This window comes from Carcharhinus amblyrhynchos, chromosome 15 (assembly GCF_965287045.1).
Source record: "Carcharhinus amblyrhynchos chromosome 15, sCarAmb.v2.hapA, whole genome shotgun sequence".
NCBI classification, from domain to species: domain Eukaryota; kingdom Metazoa; phylum Chordata; class Chondrichthyes; order Carcharhiniformes; family Carcharhinidae; genus Carcharhinus; species Carcharhinus amblyrhynchos.
The window spans coordinates 20,223,226-20,237,229 of NC_137338.1; the positions used below are offsets into that span (position 1 = coordinate 20,223,226).

The window sequence follows — 14,004 nt, forward strand, 5'->3', positions numbered from 1 at the left end:
TTTAACTGAACTGCACGCTGGTTCTTCACCTATGCTGGACTGGCCATCCTGTTTCTGGAGCCTGCCTGCTGGGTTCAGATAACTATCCGTGTGGAGTTTGCACATTCTCCCTGTGTCATCATGGGTTTCTGCCTGGTATTCTGGTTTCCTCGCACGCTGCAAAGATTTACGTGTTAGGTTGATTGGCCAGCCTCAATTGCCCCTTAGCGTCAGGGAGATTAGCAGGGTAAATACTTGGAGTTACGGGGATACGGCCTGTGTGATATTGTTGTCGGTGCGGGCTTGATAGGTCAAATGGCGTCATTCTGCATGGTAGGGATTCTATGATTCTATTCTGTATTCCCAGCAGTGATACTGCCCAAATATTCAGCTTGCTTGCAGACCGGTGTAGAGACTGGGTGAATTCAAAACAGCAATTAGTCAAGGACACAGCAGCATTTTTAAAATTTGTTTTCACCCCACCAAGAAACAAAACATTTAAGTCATCATCCTGTATAATCTAAATGAATAATCCCTTTAACTGTTTTTTATTGCACTGTAAATTGTCAAATTATATCCATGTGAAGTTTCCTTATATTCCAACTCATCAGTTTTGAAATCTTCAGGAATCAAAGGATGTTTGTGTCTGTAATCACATCTAACATTAAGTTAGAAGTATCAACTTGAACTACAGTTGGATTCTTCAAACCACTGCAAGGTCACCACTGAGTGCCAGGGGTGATCAAATCAACTTGAAACTTTAATGCGGCAAATCAGATCTTGCTATTTATGGTACAGGACACAAAGGTATGAAAGTTTAACTCTCCATTTTTGGCAATATTTACAGCCAACGTGGCACAGAGTCCTAGGAAAGCTCGGCACAGAGTAAATTATGGCCTTCATTGCACACAACGTAATTTCCTGGAAAAAGGAATAACCTACACAATAAGTGAAACATCATTGCAGCCTAGTTTGTCATCAAATTCTGGCTTAAATGAGTAAGAGAAGCTTGAAGGCATGTGAATACAAGGGATTAACCATCTCAAGGTGATATCACAAAGATTTGTGTGCAGGGACTCACCCAAAAAGGCTTTTTTTTAATACAGCAAATTAAAATAACTAAAATAACAAAACATTAAATGGCACTCTAGTCAATTTCACAGGCATTGTGTCATGAAGAACTTAGGGAAAGTCAATCAGTTTTATTGAAGAATCGGCTCAACTGAAATATGCTCCAGGTCTGAAAATGTAGCAAGTGATGGATACAGCAGACACAGAGGGAGGAAATTTCCCCAAAAATTATAAGTGTCAAATTTGCATGAAAACTGGAATAATTCACACTTTTTTTCAGTGGAAGTTCATACTAAAATCTCCCGCACTCTGTGCATTGCAGAGGCCACCAGCGTGAGTATCATTAAATTTCAGGGGGCAGGGCCTATTCCCACTGGGAAGGCTGAAATCAGCGTGCCGATCTGTCAGTGCCGAAATTGCACATGCACGGTTGGCCCCGCACTGCCGGCCTCATGATTGCTGGTCAGTTTGATTGCTGGCCAGCCCCGTGCCCCCTGCAATGTCAGCTCTCTGTTAGAATGTAACCAGTGACAACTTTGTATTGGATGTAGTGTAATCAATGGTAACGTGCTGTAAGGGTCAGCTGACCCAGTAAGCCACAGAACCAATTACAGAATGATACAATGGTCAGCTGACTCACTATAAATAAGAACCTGCTGGGAATTGTGGAGGACTTGGTTCGGCACAGGGTGAGGCCCCAAGTTTGGAGTAATGAAGTTTATTAAACCCATTCTTTGATTTATAAGTTGGAGTAAATTTTGTTATATTTTTATTGTCAGCATTTGAAGAATTCCTTCAGAAGAAACACTCAGCCCCCAACAGCTTGATCGCTGGCCCCCTAATCATTCCTTGGCCAGCTCCGAACTATCTCCCTCCTGACCCATCCTGATCTCTAGCCCACTCATGAATCCCCCAACAGTTTTCCCCCCCCCGCCCCCGCAGTGCTGACTTCCACCCAACATGCTGATCTCCTCCGATTTACTTTGTCCCTTCCAGTCTGCCCCAATCGCTGGCCTCTCCCCTTCCCCCACCAATCCCAATTGCAGTGGCAAAGGGATCTAGGCCCACTAAACACATGCAGATAAAATTGAATTGACCATTTAAATGGTCAGTGAATTTCTCAATTTCCTGCATGGAGCAGAAGCCACTGGAAATCTGGCACTGGGGGACACAAGCAGGGTGTGAACACTCATGCAAACCCCACGAATTGGCCACTGCTTGATTCTGCTGGCCCGCTGTGCTAAAACATTAACACAGTGGGATGAGAGAATCACGGCTAAGTAATCTACTTTTATTCTTTCATGTGAGTGTCACTGGTAAGGCCAGTATTTATTGCCCATCCTCAATTGCCCTGGAGCTAAGTGGCTTGCTAGGCCATTACAGGGAGCCGTTAACCACATTGCTGTGGCCCTGGAGCCACGCAGTGCAGACCAGGTAAGGACAAATGGTAGAGTTCCTTCCCTTCAAAAGGGCATTAGTGAACCAAATGGGTTTTTACAATGGTCACCATTAACTTCATATTCCAGATTTCACTCATTGATTTTAAATTCCACTGGCTATAATGGTGGGATTTAAACCCAAAACATTAGCCTGGGCCTCTGAATTTTCCACTACACCACCATCTTCTCATAACTTGTATTCTGATCATCTATCCAGAGACATTAAGTGACAGTAGAGTTGAAGAGAAGTTTTACATGCAGAGCAGCAAATGTATGTTGCATGATAGATTGATCAACTCTTTAATGAAATGGAGTGTAATGTTACATTGATATTGTGACTTTGATCAATTAACTTTGGAAGCGAGGGAAACATTTCAGACAGTTCTATGTTATACAAATCTTACAGTTGTTCAAACAACATCTTTGGGCAGTTGAATTGAGTTCAAGGTGAGATAATTGTACATGACCATTGGGAAAAATACATTTGATGAGCTGAATGGATTTTTCATTTTATGAATTTTTGTGTTCGTAAATGGAAGGTTTTGTTTTGCACCTGAATTCTAATAGACAACATGATTGGGAGAGAGAATGAAATTTTATTTCAGTGCATGCAGTGCGGATTTGGGAGGACAATGTGTGTGTGTTTTAGGATCTTTAACCAATTTTTAATCAACAACAGGAATGAGTTTTATTAACACAGTACTGGCCTATTTTCAGTAAATTGGTGAAAATATTCTACTGGAAAGAGATTATTGATTTATTACCCTGTTTCTCTCTTTCTTTCTAAGGTGATCACGTGAAATATATAAGAAAACCAGACATTCCCTGCTCCATTACTGAATCATTGAAACATTTTCCTGAAGAAAATATTACAAATGTAAAAGCCTTATCTCCCCCTCGATATGGACCTTCAAACCTGACACTTGTGACAGTTGAAGGCTGTCCTACCTTCGTCATAGTAGACTGGGAGAAGAATGAAAACGACTCCGCTAGTGGTAATACTTACACTTCTAATATTCTCCATACTTCTTCTTTATGCCCAAAATAATTATTTTTGACTGGGTGTAATTCTTGCAAAGCTGTTGCAGTAACATTTTCTGTTACTTTGTGAGCTTTGTCAAGTAAAAAATGCACAAATATTTTTCAAGTCCACAGTGAACCTGCCCACAGCTATTGCATGTCAGAAATTACCCCATTAAAAAGTCTCAGACATGAAACAAACAAGTGGGGTTAATTTTCCTGGACCTCTTCTGCCCTGCAGGAACAGTGCATTTGAAGCCTGTTTCTCTTGCCGAGAAATATTTCTATCCTGGACCATTGACATTATCTACTCGGGCCTATCCTATAAGGTCAGAGGCAGATTAATTATCTTTGTTTCTGTAAGACTTGGGGCCTTAATGGAATTCACACCAGCCCTCAGCTGGAATAAACAATTCATTTGAGTCATTACCAAAACAAACTGGGCATAATTCCTAGGAATTCCTCGAGATGTGCAACTTTGATGTGTGGAAGTTGATCTCTCTCTCTTCTCTCTCAATCTATTAATATCTCACTAACCTGAATAAACTGAGCAGAATGATGGAGGAAAATTGAATTTTGTTCCAAATTCTGTACCTGTCACAACATCCTATCTGGTTGGAGTTTCAAGCTCTTTATCTCCAAAGTTTAGCCTGAACCTGGGCGGCAGTGGTTTTCACTGCTGCCACACAGAGCCAGGGACACAGGGTGGATTTGCGAGCTTCGGTGACTGTGAGAAATTTGTATGCTGTCTTCGTGTTTGTGTTGGTTTCCTCCGTGTGCTCCGATTTCCTCATGCAGTCCAAAGATATGCAGGTTAGGTTGATTGGTCATGCTAAATTGCCCCTTCGTGTCCCAAGATATGTGGATTAGCCATGGTAAAAATGTGCAGGATTAAGGGGGTGGGCCTGGATAAAATGCTCTTTCAGAGAGTCTGTGCAAAATTGATGGGCCAAATGGCCTCTTTCTGAACTGCATGATTCTAAAGTTTGATATCCATTTGCCATGTTACTCATTCTTCATGCGAAGACGAGCTTGTTAGACCAAGGATTAGTTCCAAAGCAGTCATGAAAATCTTTTGACCTGAATTATTTTATTCTCTCAATTGAAAAATATTTTCAAGGTAGAAGATATATATCAGGAAATAGTAAAATGCACTGTCAATTTGATTTCAGTTTTATCCATGATATGACTTATTTACATATCTTTTCATGTCTGCCTTCCAGAGTATGAAGTTGTTTCAAAAATGACAGGATTAGACAACAAAACAGAAGAACTTATTACTGTCACCAATCAAACACATGCTGCTGTAGAAAACCTGAAACCAAATACAAGGTGAAAAATTCTAATTTATTCCTCACATTTGTAATTAATGCACCATATTGTGATCTGCCTTGCAAATCAAATTTTCTTTTTAACACATGTCAAAAAGCCACTCATTCTGATAAATGCTTGCCTGTTACCTTAAAAGAAAAATATTCTGTTTTTCATGGAGATGTGAATTTTCTAATGAGACATGGCCAAAATCTTCAGACTTTGAGGTTGGACACAGGTTGGGAGATGCACATCAAGACACTGCAGAAGTCCTGATGCGCGCACATGCACTGAAATTTTCTGAGATATTTAAATTTCTGATGGGCTGATTTCCACTTCCCTTTCATGAATGTCTCCATTCCAAAGGATCATAGACTTTGGTTGAAAAAGTGGGACTCACCTGCAATTATCCTAGAACTATTGCACTGGTCAATATCTTGTTTAATTCAGTGATTAGCCAATGTAACTAAACTGAGCAGCACAACAGATCTCATCCCCTCCACCACATCCCTACCACTGAAAAATCAACAGAGAGTCCTGTGACAGAAATCTTCATATGCCTGAAAGGTCTGGGCCAATATTGTTATTCTTAAGAATATGGAAAAGGATTAAATTGGAGGCTTTTGAACTGAGGCATCATAATTGGACTCTTTCAGTGAAATTCATAGAACACAAATGGCACAGAATACTAAAGTGCAGAAGAGGGCCTTCAATCCATTGAGTTTGCACCAATGCATGAAAGACTCTGACCTGTCACCTAATCCCACTTGGCCCATAGCACACTTGACATAACATTCAAGGCTAAGTACTCATCCAGGTACTTTTTAAAGGTGTGTGGCATCCCACCTCCACCACTCTCCCAGACAGTGCATCCTAGACAATCACCACCCTCTGAGTGAAAAGATCTTTCCCCAAATCCCACCTAAACCTCCCACCCCTCACTTTTAACTTGTGTCTCCTCGTAACTGACCCTTTAACTGAATGGAACAGCTACTCTCTATCCAACCTGTCCAAGCCCCTCATAATCTTGAACACCTCAATTAGGTTGCCCTCAGTCTTCTCTGCTCAAGTGAAAACAACCCAAGCCTATCCAACCTTTCTTCATAACTTAAATGTTCCATCCCCAGCAGCTGGGGATAAACCTCCTATGCACCCCCTCCAGTGCATTCATGTCCAGAACTGCGCACTGTATTCCAGCTGCGGCCTCACCAAAGTTCTAAAAAGCTCCATCGTGCTTTTGTAATTTATACCCTGATTGATAAAGGTGAGTGTGCCATATGCCTTTTGCACCACCCTATTAACCTGCCCTTCCGCCTTCAGAGACCTATGGACAAATATTGTCAGGCTTCTCATAGTTCCTTGTCAAATTACTCCTTCCAAAGTGCATCACCTGACATTTTTCAGGATTAAATTCCATCTGCCACTTATCCGCCCATTTGACCATCTCGCCTATATCTTCCTGTAACCCAAGACACTCAACCTCACTGTTAACCATCTAGCACCCACAGACCCTTCTGACAATCTCTTTGATATTATGTACAGTTGAAATTCAGCCAGTTTGTGATGCCAGTCACTTTATTCTACTCATGTATACCAGAGTTTCCATGGCATTGTCACTATGTGGCAATCCATTGCACCAGCCCTTCAAACTTGGAAGAGGACTTGAGGATGGCTGATTTTGGTGATCAATCAGAGCTTCATAGATTATCCTCAGACAGAACAGACCAACAGATATAATGAGGCCTGTGTCTTAAGACGTATCTTAGAGCAGAATACACAATTTTGCTAATTAAATGTTAAGCACCTAATAAATCTGATAAAACATTGTGACACAGACCAGCAAGAAATTTGTGGATTAATGTAATTGCTGGATACTATATAATATCTCTGAAAGTAAGGCTTCCTCCTTTCGAGGGTGAAGGCAATGATGAGGACAGCTGAGGGCTGTAAAGATTTCCCTCTCGATAACATTTGGAATGTGTACAGGCAGGAAAAGATTTGGGAGATCAAACAGCCAGGAAGTAAAAGGAAAGGGGTACAACTCCTTGGCTATTTTACTTGGACAGGATTAATCTTAATATGCATTTGCACAGAAGCTTGCCCTAGAAGAAAATGTTTCGATGCTGGGTTAGCCATTCATAAGCAGTACAATATAAGTTAAAATAAATTTACTTTGTGACTTGTATCAGAATCCATGTTCTGCATATGTTACCACTGTGGAAATATGAAGCTCACCAGCCAAATTAAACAATTCCTCACCTAGAACCAGATTTTGGCTACCAAGGCAGGAAATTTTGTGTCTCACCTAGATCTTCCTCAGTGAAAAGTACAACAAAATACATGCTTTTCAGTCTGGGAAGGCAGATGTGGGACAGATCCCCAGAATCAGTATGTAAGCAGCCATGGGGACACAGGTGGGTGCCAGATTGGTTGGTTACAAGGTCAGCCTCATGTTCTGTATCGTTACTGCACTTTTGTTAAAAGTTGTTAGGCCCTCTAGCCCTAACCCATCATTAGCTCCCCCTTGCATATCAACATTTTTTTTTAAGTTTAAAGAGCAGGGCATTTAAAAACTTCCAGCTCATGACAGTCATAGAGTTCATAATTACCCTTCAAAAGTGCTTACATCTATTCCATCTTCTACTATGCGGGTTAATACCCTTGAACCATCAAAAATAGGACACTGACTTCAAACAGCCCTGCTGAGATCAGATTTCCCACCTGTGTAAATCATTTCCCATTCCCTTCCTCCTACTGGTAGAAACTGGATCTATCGATATGGAGAGAGGGGGGAAGAGCCTACTACATCCAGATCCTGCCTGCTATTTTCCAAACTCCACAGAATCCTCCTGACTCCACGACAATCCCGGTCTTTTCGCTCAGTCCATATGTGGAAGGATTAAAGCCTAGATTGTAAGGGAGATTCACTGTTACACATTGGTAATAGCTCCACCTTTTTTTATCCATTAGTGGGACATGGGTGTCACTGGCTGGCCAGCATTTATTGCCCATCCCTAGTTGCCCTTGTTCAGAGGGTAGTTGAGAGTCAATCACATTGCTGTGGATCTGGAGTCACATGTTATTCAGACCAAGTAAGGATGGCAGATTTCCTTCCTGGAATGACATTAGTCAACCAGATGGGTTTTTCTGACAAAAAATGGTTTCATGGTCATCAGTAGATTCTTAATTCCAGATTTTTTATTGAATTCAGATTCAGCCATTTGCCGTGGTGGGATTCAAACTCAGGTCCCCAGAACATTTGCTAAGTTTCTGGTTTAAGAGTCTAGTGAGAATTCCACTAGACCATCACCTCTACTTGCTTCACGAGGAGTGCTTTAGATAAATAACTTCTTAAAGTACCAGTATAAAAACAACTTTCTGCTACACTTTCATAAATAGTTCTTTTAGGTACTGTCACTTGACATATTATGGCTGAGCTGCTATATTGCAACCATTTACAAGTAATACTTAGCAAAATGTTCAAGTGCCAGGCCATTTATTTCCTCTATTTTGTAGGGTGTGAATATTGGCTGAATCTGAGTTGGCACAGTGTTGCTTCTTACTGTTTGTGATTAGTCTCAGGCATTTATGCCATTTATTCTACATAATTCCATTGCTTGTTGGCTTCAGAATTTTACTAACAGCCTGCTAGGATTTTGATTCTCTACACTTGTTTGGACTGTACATTATGCTGGTGATCCAATTCTGTCTCAGTGTGTGGCAGTGGTTATTTGATGATATCTGATACATCAGGTGCTTTTGATCAAGGATGGGATGATGAGTATGGTGGTATTCTTCTCATAAAATATTTATTTTCTCTTTGGCTTCTTCCCCCTGTATTTTGCTTTGGAATCATTTACACTTGTCTTTCCACTCTCATCTCACTCTCAATTCAACTAATTAAGTACCTTCTATTTTCATAGTCCATTAAAGGGACAAGTACTTCTCCCATTACATTGGCTGGCCACTGAGTTATTTATAAGAACCAAATGCCTGACTGGGGAGTCTATTGCAAAGAAGTGCACACTGGCAGGCTTGTGAGGAAATCAGTGCTTCACAAGGCCTTCTCTGGACAAACAAAATTCAGCTGTGGATCCACAATGCCTCAACCAGTGTTCCCTGTTGGGATCATTGGGAGGAGTTGATCACAAAATCTGCCTTAATTATCATGGGTTTAGCACAGACTGAAAACAATCACATATCAAGCAGCCAGCATGTCAAAGTCTTTTAGTAATACAGGTTTGTAGCTGTGTATTGTTTTGTATTTTTAATCTGACTTGCACAATTGGAAGAAATTATAGCTAAAGAAATGGATAAAGAAATAATACAGGGCATGCATCAGTCCTGCTGATGCCTACTCCTGAATTCCTAATAGTTGCTCCTAGTGTATCAATTCAAAGTTTGATCTTGTTATCTTCATAAATCTGACTGTGAAATTTTGGGATATACAAGAGACATTTAGTCCCATCCATTCTCTAATTTATAAAAGTAATTTGTATGTGATGCCATCTGATATCATCATCAAAACAGATCGCCGTCCCTCAAAGTTCAGCACTGCTTGAATATTTCACTCTGCTCTCCCCAAGCAATTTTAAAAAATCCCACTCCAACACTTCTTCAACATTCTCAGCTTCCCACAGTCCAATCTACTTTACTACCAATCCATGCTGTACTTCAGTCTTCCCCTTTGTTTTAGTTAGTACAGTTTACGCACTGTCCTCAGGTTATCAAGTAGCTTCCCTAAGAACAAATTTTCCCAGAGATTCATTGCGGCTTCTTTGAAACTGAAAAGTCATTGAACGTTCCTATTTAAATTTCAAGTGTCACTTGACCTGTTCTTTACCGAATCTTCCTAGTTTACCAGATTATGTATAGTCTATAAATGACAAAGTTTGGTGCTGACGTTTTTCCTATCACTTTTGTTGTACACAAGACACTGAAGAGTATCTGAGTATTAGGTGATTGATTCTATTGCACGGAATGGGAGCCATGCTCTGCAGTATGCTGGAACCCATTGAAAAACTGATGGTATCGTATAATCATGTCTCTGGGCACAGAGACCACCTTTCACTGCTAAGGAGCTTAATGATAAGAATAATCAGCCCACTCTAACCAGATCTTCCACTTTCTTTAAAAAAGAGAGAATTGAGCATTTCATTGTTATAATAGCTGATTTCTATTACAACAGAGTCTGCTGAGGGATTGTTTGCTTTTAGAAATGGGTGAGAGAGTGGGTTGTTCTGCTAGTTTTAATTTTTAATGTTTGTCAATGCTGTCTTCAATTATTATGTTAATTCCACAATCCATCTTCAGAAACCTATTTTAACTGCGATTTGGGGAAGAGCTAGTTTGCAAGATTTCAGAGTAACAGAACACTGACTCCTCCTATTGCAAATTGTGAGTACATGATTGATCATGCCCTTAGTACTTAAACAGGAAACAGAGCTAAACCAGCCAAATAAATCTTACAGACTGCACTGATATTTTAGCGTTCTACTGAACTTTACCTACTTGGTCTCTTTAGCACACAGAAATATAGTATTGATTTAATTTGAAAAATCTGGTGGTATTGAATGATTGGAAAGAGATACCGGAATTTTTTCAATGCTACAGGGGAATATGAAGTAGAAGAATATTTTGAAAAATGGATACAATGTAGTCAGCAGATGTAAAGATGAAATAAATGTGGAATATTGAGGGATGGTTCCATCATGGAAAAAGCTGGTGTACTGAGCCGTTAAATGCAGGCCTTACCAACATGCTTGCATTCCATGAAAGAATTTTAAAAATGAAGTACATCAGTGGTTCTGACCTGTGAGTCCATTGTTTGAAAATTCATTTATTGGAGGTCAAAGTTGCTGGCTAGGCGAGCATTTATTATTGCCCTTCTCTAATTGCCCTCGAACATGGGAGAAGAATTGCTGTGGTTATCATGGGACAGCTGCACTTGATGCACATAGCACCCAAATAGTGTGGTAGTCAGTCTAAGTTTATCAGATCACTTTATCTGAATATGGTGCGCATACACATTGGCCCCAGCACAGAGAAATTGGTAAGGCAGCATTTTCAGTGTGTTGTAGGACAAAGGGAAAACTTGAATAACATCGGACTGCAGGATCCTCTTTATTTACTATGCTGGCTTATTTTTGAGGCAAGGCTCTGAGTGACATGATGGCACAGTGGTTAGCACTATTTCCTCACAGTGCCAGGGACCCAGTTTCGATTTCTGGCTTGGGTCACTGTGTGGAGTTTGTACATTCTCTCCATGTCTGCATGGGTTTCCTCCAAGTGCTCTGGTTTCCTTCCACAGTCTGATGTGCTGGTTAAGTGCATTGGCCATGCTAACTCCTCCTTCAGTGTATCTGAACATAAGAACATAAGAAATAGGAGCAGGAGTAGGCCATCTAGCCCTTCGAGCCTGCCCCGCCATTCAATAAGATCATGGCTGATCTGTCGTGGCTCAGTTCCACTTTCCCGCCCTCTCCCCATAACCCTTAATCCCCTCTCTTATCAAGAACCCATCAACCCGCTTCTTAAAAATATTTAGCGAGGCAGCCTCCACCACTTCAATGGGCAGAGAATTCCAGAGATTCACCACCCTTTGAGTGAAGAAGTTCCTCCTCAACTCCGTTCTAAACCGCCTCCCCTTTATCTTGAGGCTGTGCCCCCTAGTCCTACTGTCTTTTTTGAGCGGGAAGAGTCTCTCCACCTCTATCCTATCCATCCCATTCATTATCTTATACGTCTCAATGAGATCTCCCCTCATTCTTCTAAACTCTAACGAGTACAAGCCTAGTTTATTCAGCCTCTCCTCATAGCTCAATCCCCTCAACTCCGGTATCAGCCTAGTAAACCTCCTCTGCACTCCCTCCAGGGCCAAAATATCCTTGCGCAGGTGCGGCGCCCAAAACTGCACACAGTACTCCAGCTGCGGCCTCACCAATACCCTATACAGCTGCAGCAAGACCTCCCTACTTTTATATTCAATCCCCCTCGCTATGAAGGCCAGCATCCCATTCGCCTTCCTGACCACCTACTGCACCTGCAAGCTGGGTTTTTGCGACTCATGCACAAGGACCCCGAGGTCCCTCTGCACCGTCGCCTGCTGCAGTTTTTCGCCACGTAAGTAATAGTCCTTCCTACCATTCTTCCTATTCTTCCTACCAAAGTGGACCACCTCGCACTTGCCAACATTAAATTCCATTTGCCATTTCCTGGCCCATTCGCCCAGCCTATCTAGATCCTTCTGCAGACTCTCCACACCCTCCGCACAATTTGCCTTTCCCCCAATCTTGGTGTCATCAGCAAATTTCAACACCCTGCACTCGGTTCCCTCCTCCAGATCATCTATATAAATGGTAAATAGCTGAGGCCCCAGCACCAACCCCTGGGGCACTCCACTAGTCACCAACCGCCAATCCGAATAGCACCCATTGACCCCCACTCTCTGCCTCCTATTTGACAACCAATCCTCTATCCACGCTAACACCCTACCCCCAACTCCATGTCCCCTGACCTTCTGCAATAACCTCTTGTGAGGTACCTTGTCAAACGCCTTCTGAAAATCCAGAAAGACCACATCCACCGGCTCTCCTCTATCCACTGCCCTAGACACATCCTCATAGAACTCCAGTAAATTTGTCAGACACGACTTCCCTTTAATGAAACCGTGTTGCGTCTGCCCTATCAAGCAATTCCCTTCAAGATGCCTCGCAATTTCCTCCTTAATGACAGATTCTAACATTTTACCTACCACAGATGTTAAACTAACCGGCCTATAATTCCCCGCCTTTTGCCTGGCACCCTTCTTAGACAACGGCGTAACATTAGCCGTTTTCCAATCTTCCGGCACTTCCCCGGAATCCAGCGACGTCTGGAAAATAACCACCAAGGCATCCACTATAACCTCCGCCATTTCTTTCAGAACCCTCGAATGCATTCCATCCGGTCCTGGGGACTTGTCCACAATCAGCCCCTCCAGTCTGTCGAGCACCACCTCTCTAGTAACAGTAATGTCATTAAGACCCTCCAGTCCTACCACCTTTCCATCGCTAACACCCGGCAAATTATTCACGTCCTCCTCCGTGAAGACAGAAACAAAAAAGTTATTCAAGACCTTAGCCATTTCCCCATCCCCTACCACTAGGTCCCCTTTCTCATCCTCTAAAGGACCAACGTTCACCCTAGCCAGCCTCTTCCTTTTTATATATTTATAAAAACTCTTGCTATCCTTTTTTATATTAAGTGCTAGCCCAGCTTCATAGCTTCTCCTACCCTCCTTTATCAACTTCTTTGTCAATCTTTGTTGACATTTAAACCTTTCCCAATCCTCTTCTCGCCCACTGCTCTTAGCTACTCTAAATTCCTCCGCTTTTAATTTAACACTTTCCTTCACCACCTTCGTTATCCACGGCTTATTACCTCTCCTCCTACTGTCCTTTTTGACCATCGGAATAAATTTCTGCTGAGCACCAAGAAAGATCTCCTTAAAGATCCTCCACTGCTCCTCAGCAGACCTACCTTCCAACGCGCTCCCCCAGTCCACATTCGCCAATTCTTCTCTCATCCTACCATACTCCCCTCTATTCAAACAAAGGACGCGTGTCCGGGAACCCACTTTCTCCTCCTCCATCTGCAACAGAAACTCCACCATGCAATGATCACTCTCTCCAAGAGGATCCTTCACCGCAAGGTCCCTAATTCTACCCGCCTCATTACATAGCACCAGATCCAAGATAGCTCGCTCCCTCGTCGGCTCCAACACACACTGTTCAAGGAAATTATCCCAGCAGCACCCTTAATCCCCTCTCTTATCAAAAACCCATCAACCCGCATCTTAAAAATATTTAGCGAGGTAGCCTCCACCACTTCAACGGGCAGAGAATTCCAGAGATTCACCACCCTTTGAGTGAAGAAGTTCCTCCTCAACTCCGTTCTAAACCACCCCCCCTTTATCTTGAGGCTGTGCCCCCTAGTCCTACTTTCCTTTCTGAGCGGGAAGAGTCTCTCCACCTCTATCCTATCCATCCCATTCATCATCTTATACGTCTCAATGAGATCTCCCCTCTTTCTTCTAAACTCTAACGAGTACAAGCCTAATTTATTCAGCCTCTCCTCATAGCTCAACCCCCTCAACTCCGGCATCAGCCTAGTAAACCTCCTCTGCGCTCCCTCCAAGGCCAAA

The 14,004-nt window shown here is 42.2% G+C and overlaps 1 protein-coding gene across 32 annotated transcripts in view; it reads left to right on the forward strand.

Annotated features, from left to right (window-relative positions):
• The window catches only part of abi3bpa (ABI family, member 3 (NESH) binding protein a), a 343,447-nt gene that overhangs the window by 293,811 nt on the left and 35,632 nt on the right, over positions 1 to 14,004 (forward strand). For all 32 annotated transcript variants that reach the window (XM_080203511.1, XM_080203521.1, XM_080203530.1 and 29 more), the window contains 2 exons: positions 3,278 to 3,484; positions 4,733 to 4,841. In XM_080203511.1, coding sequence (XP_080059637.1) covers positions 3,278 to 3,484; positions 4,733 to 4,841 — 316 coding nt within the window. The remainder of the gene's footprint in view (positions 1 to 3,277; positions 3,485 to 4,732; positions 4,842 to 14,004) is intronic.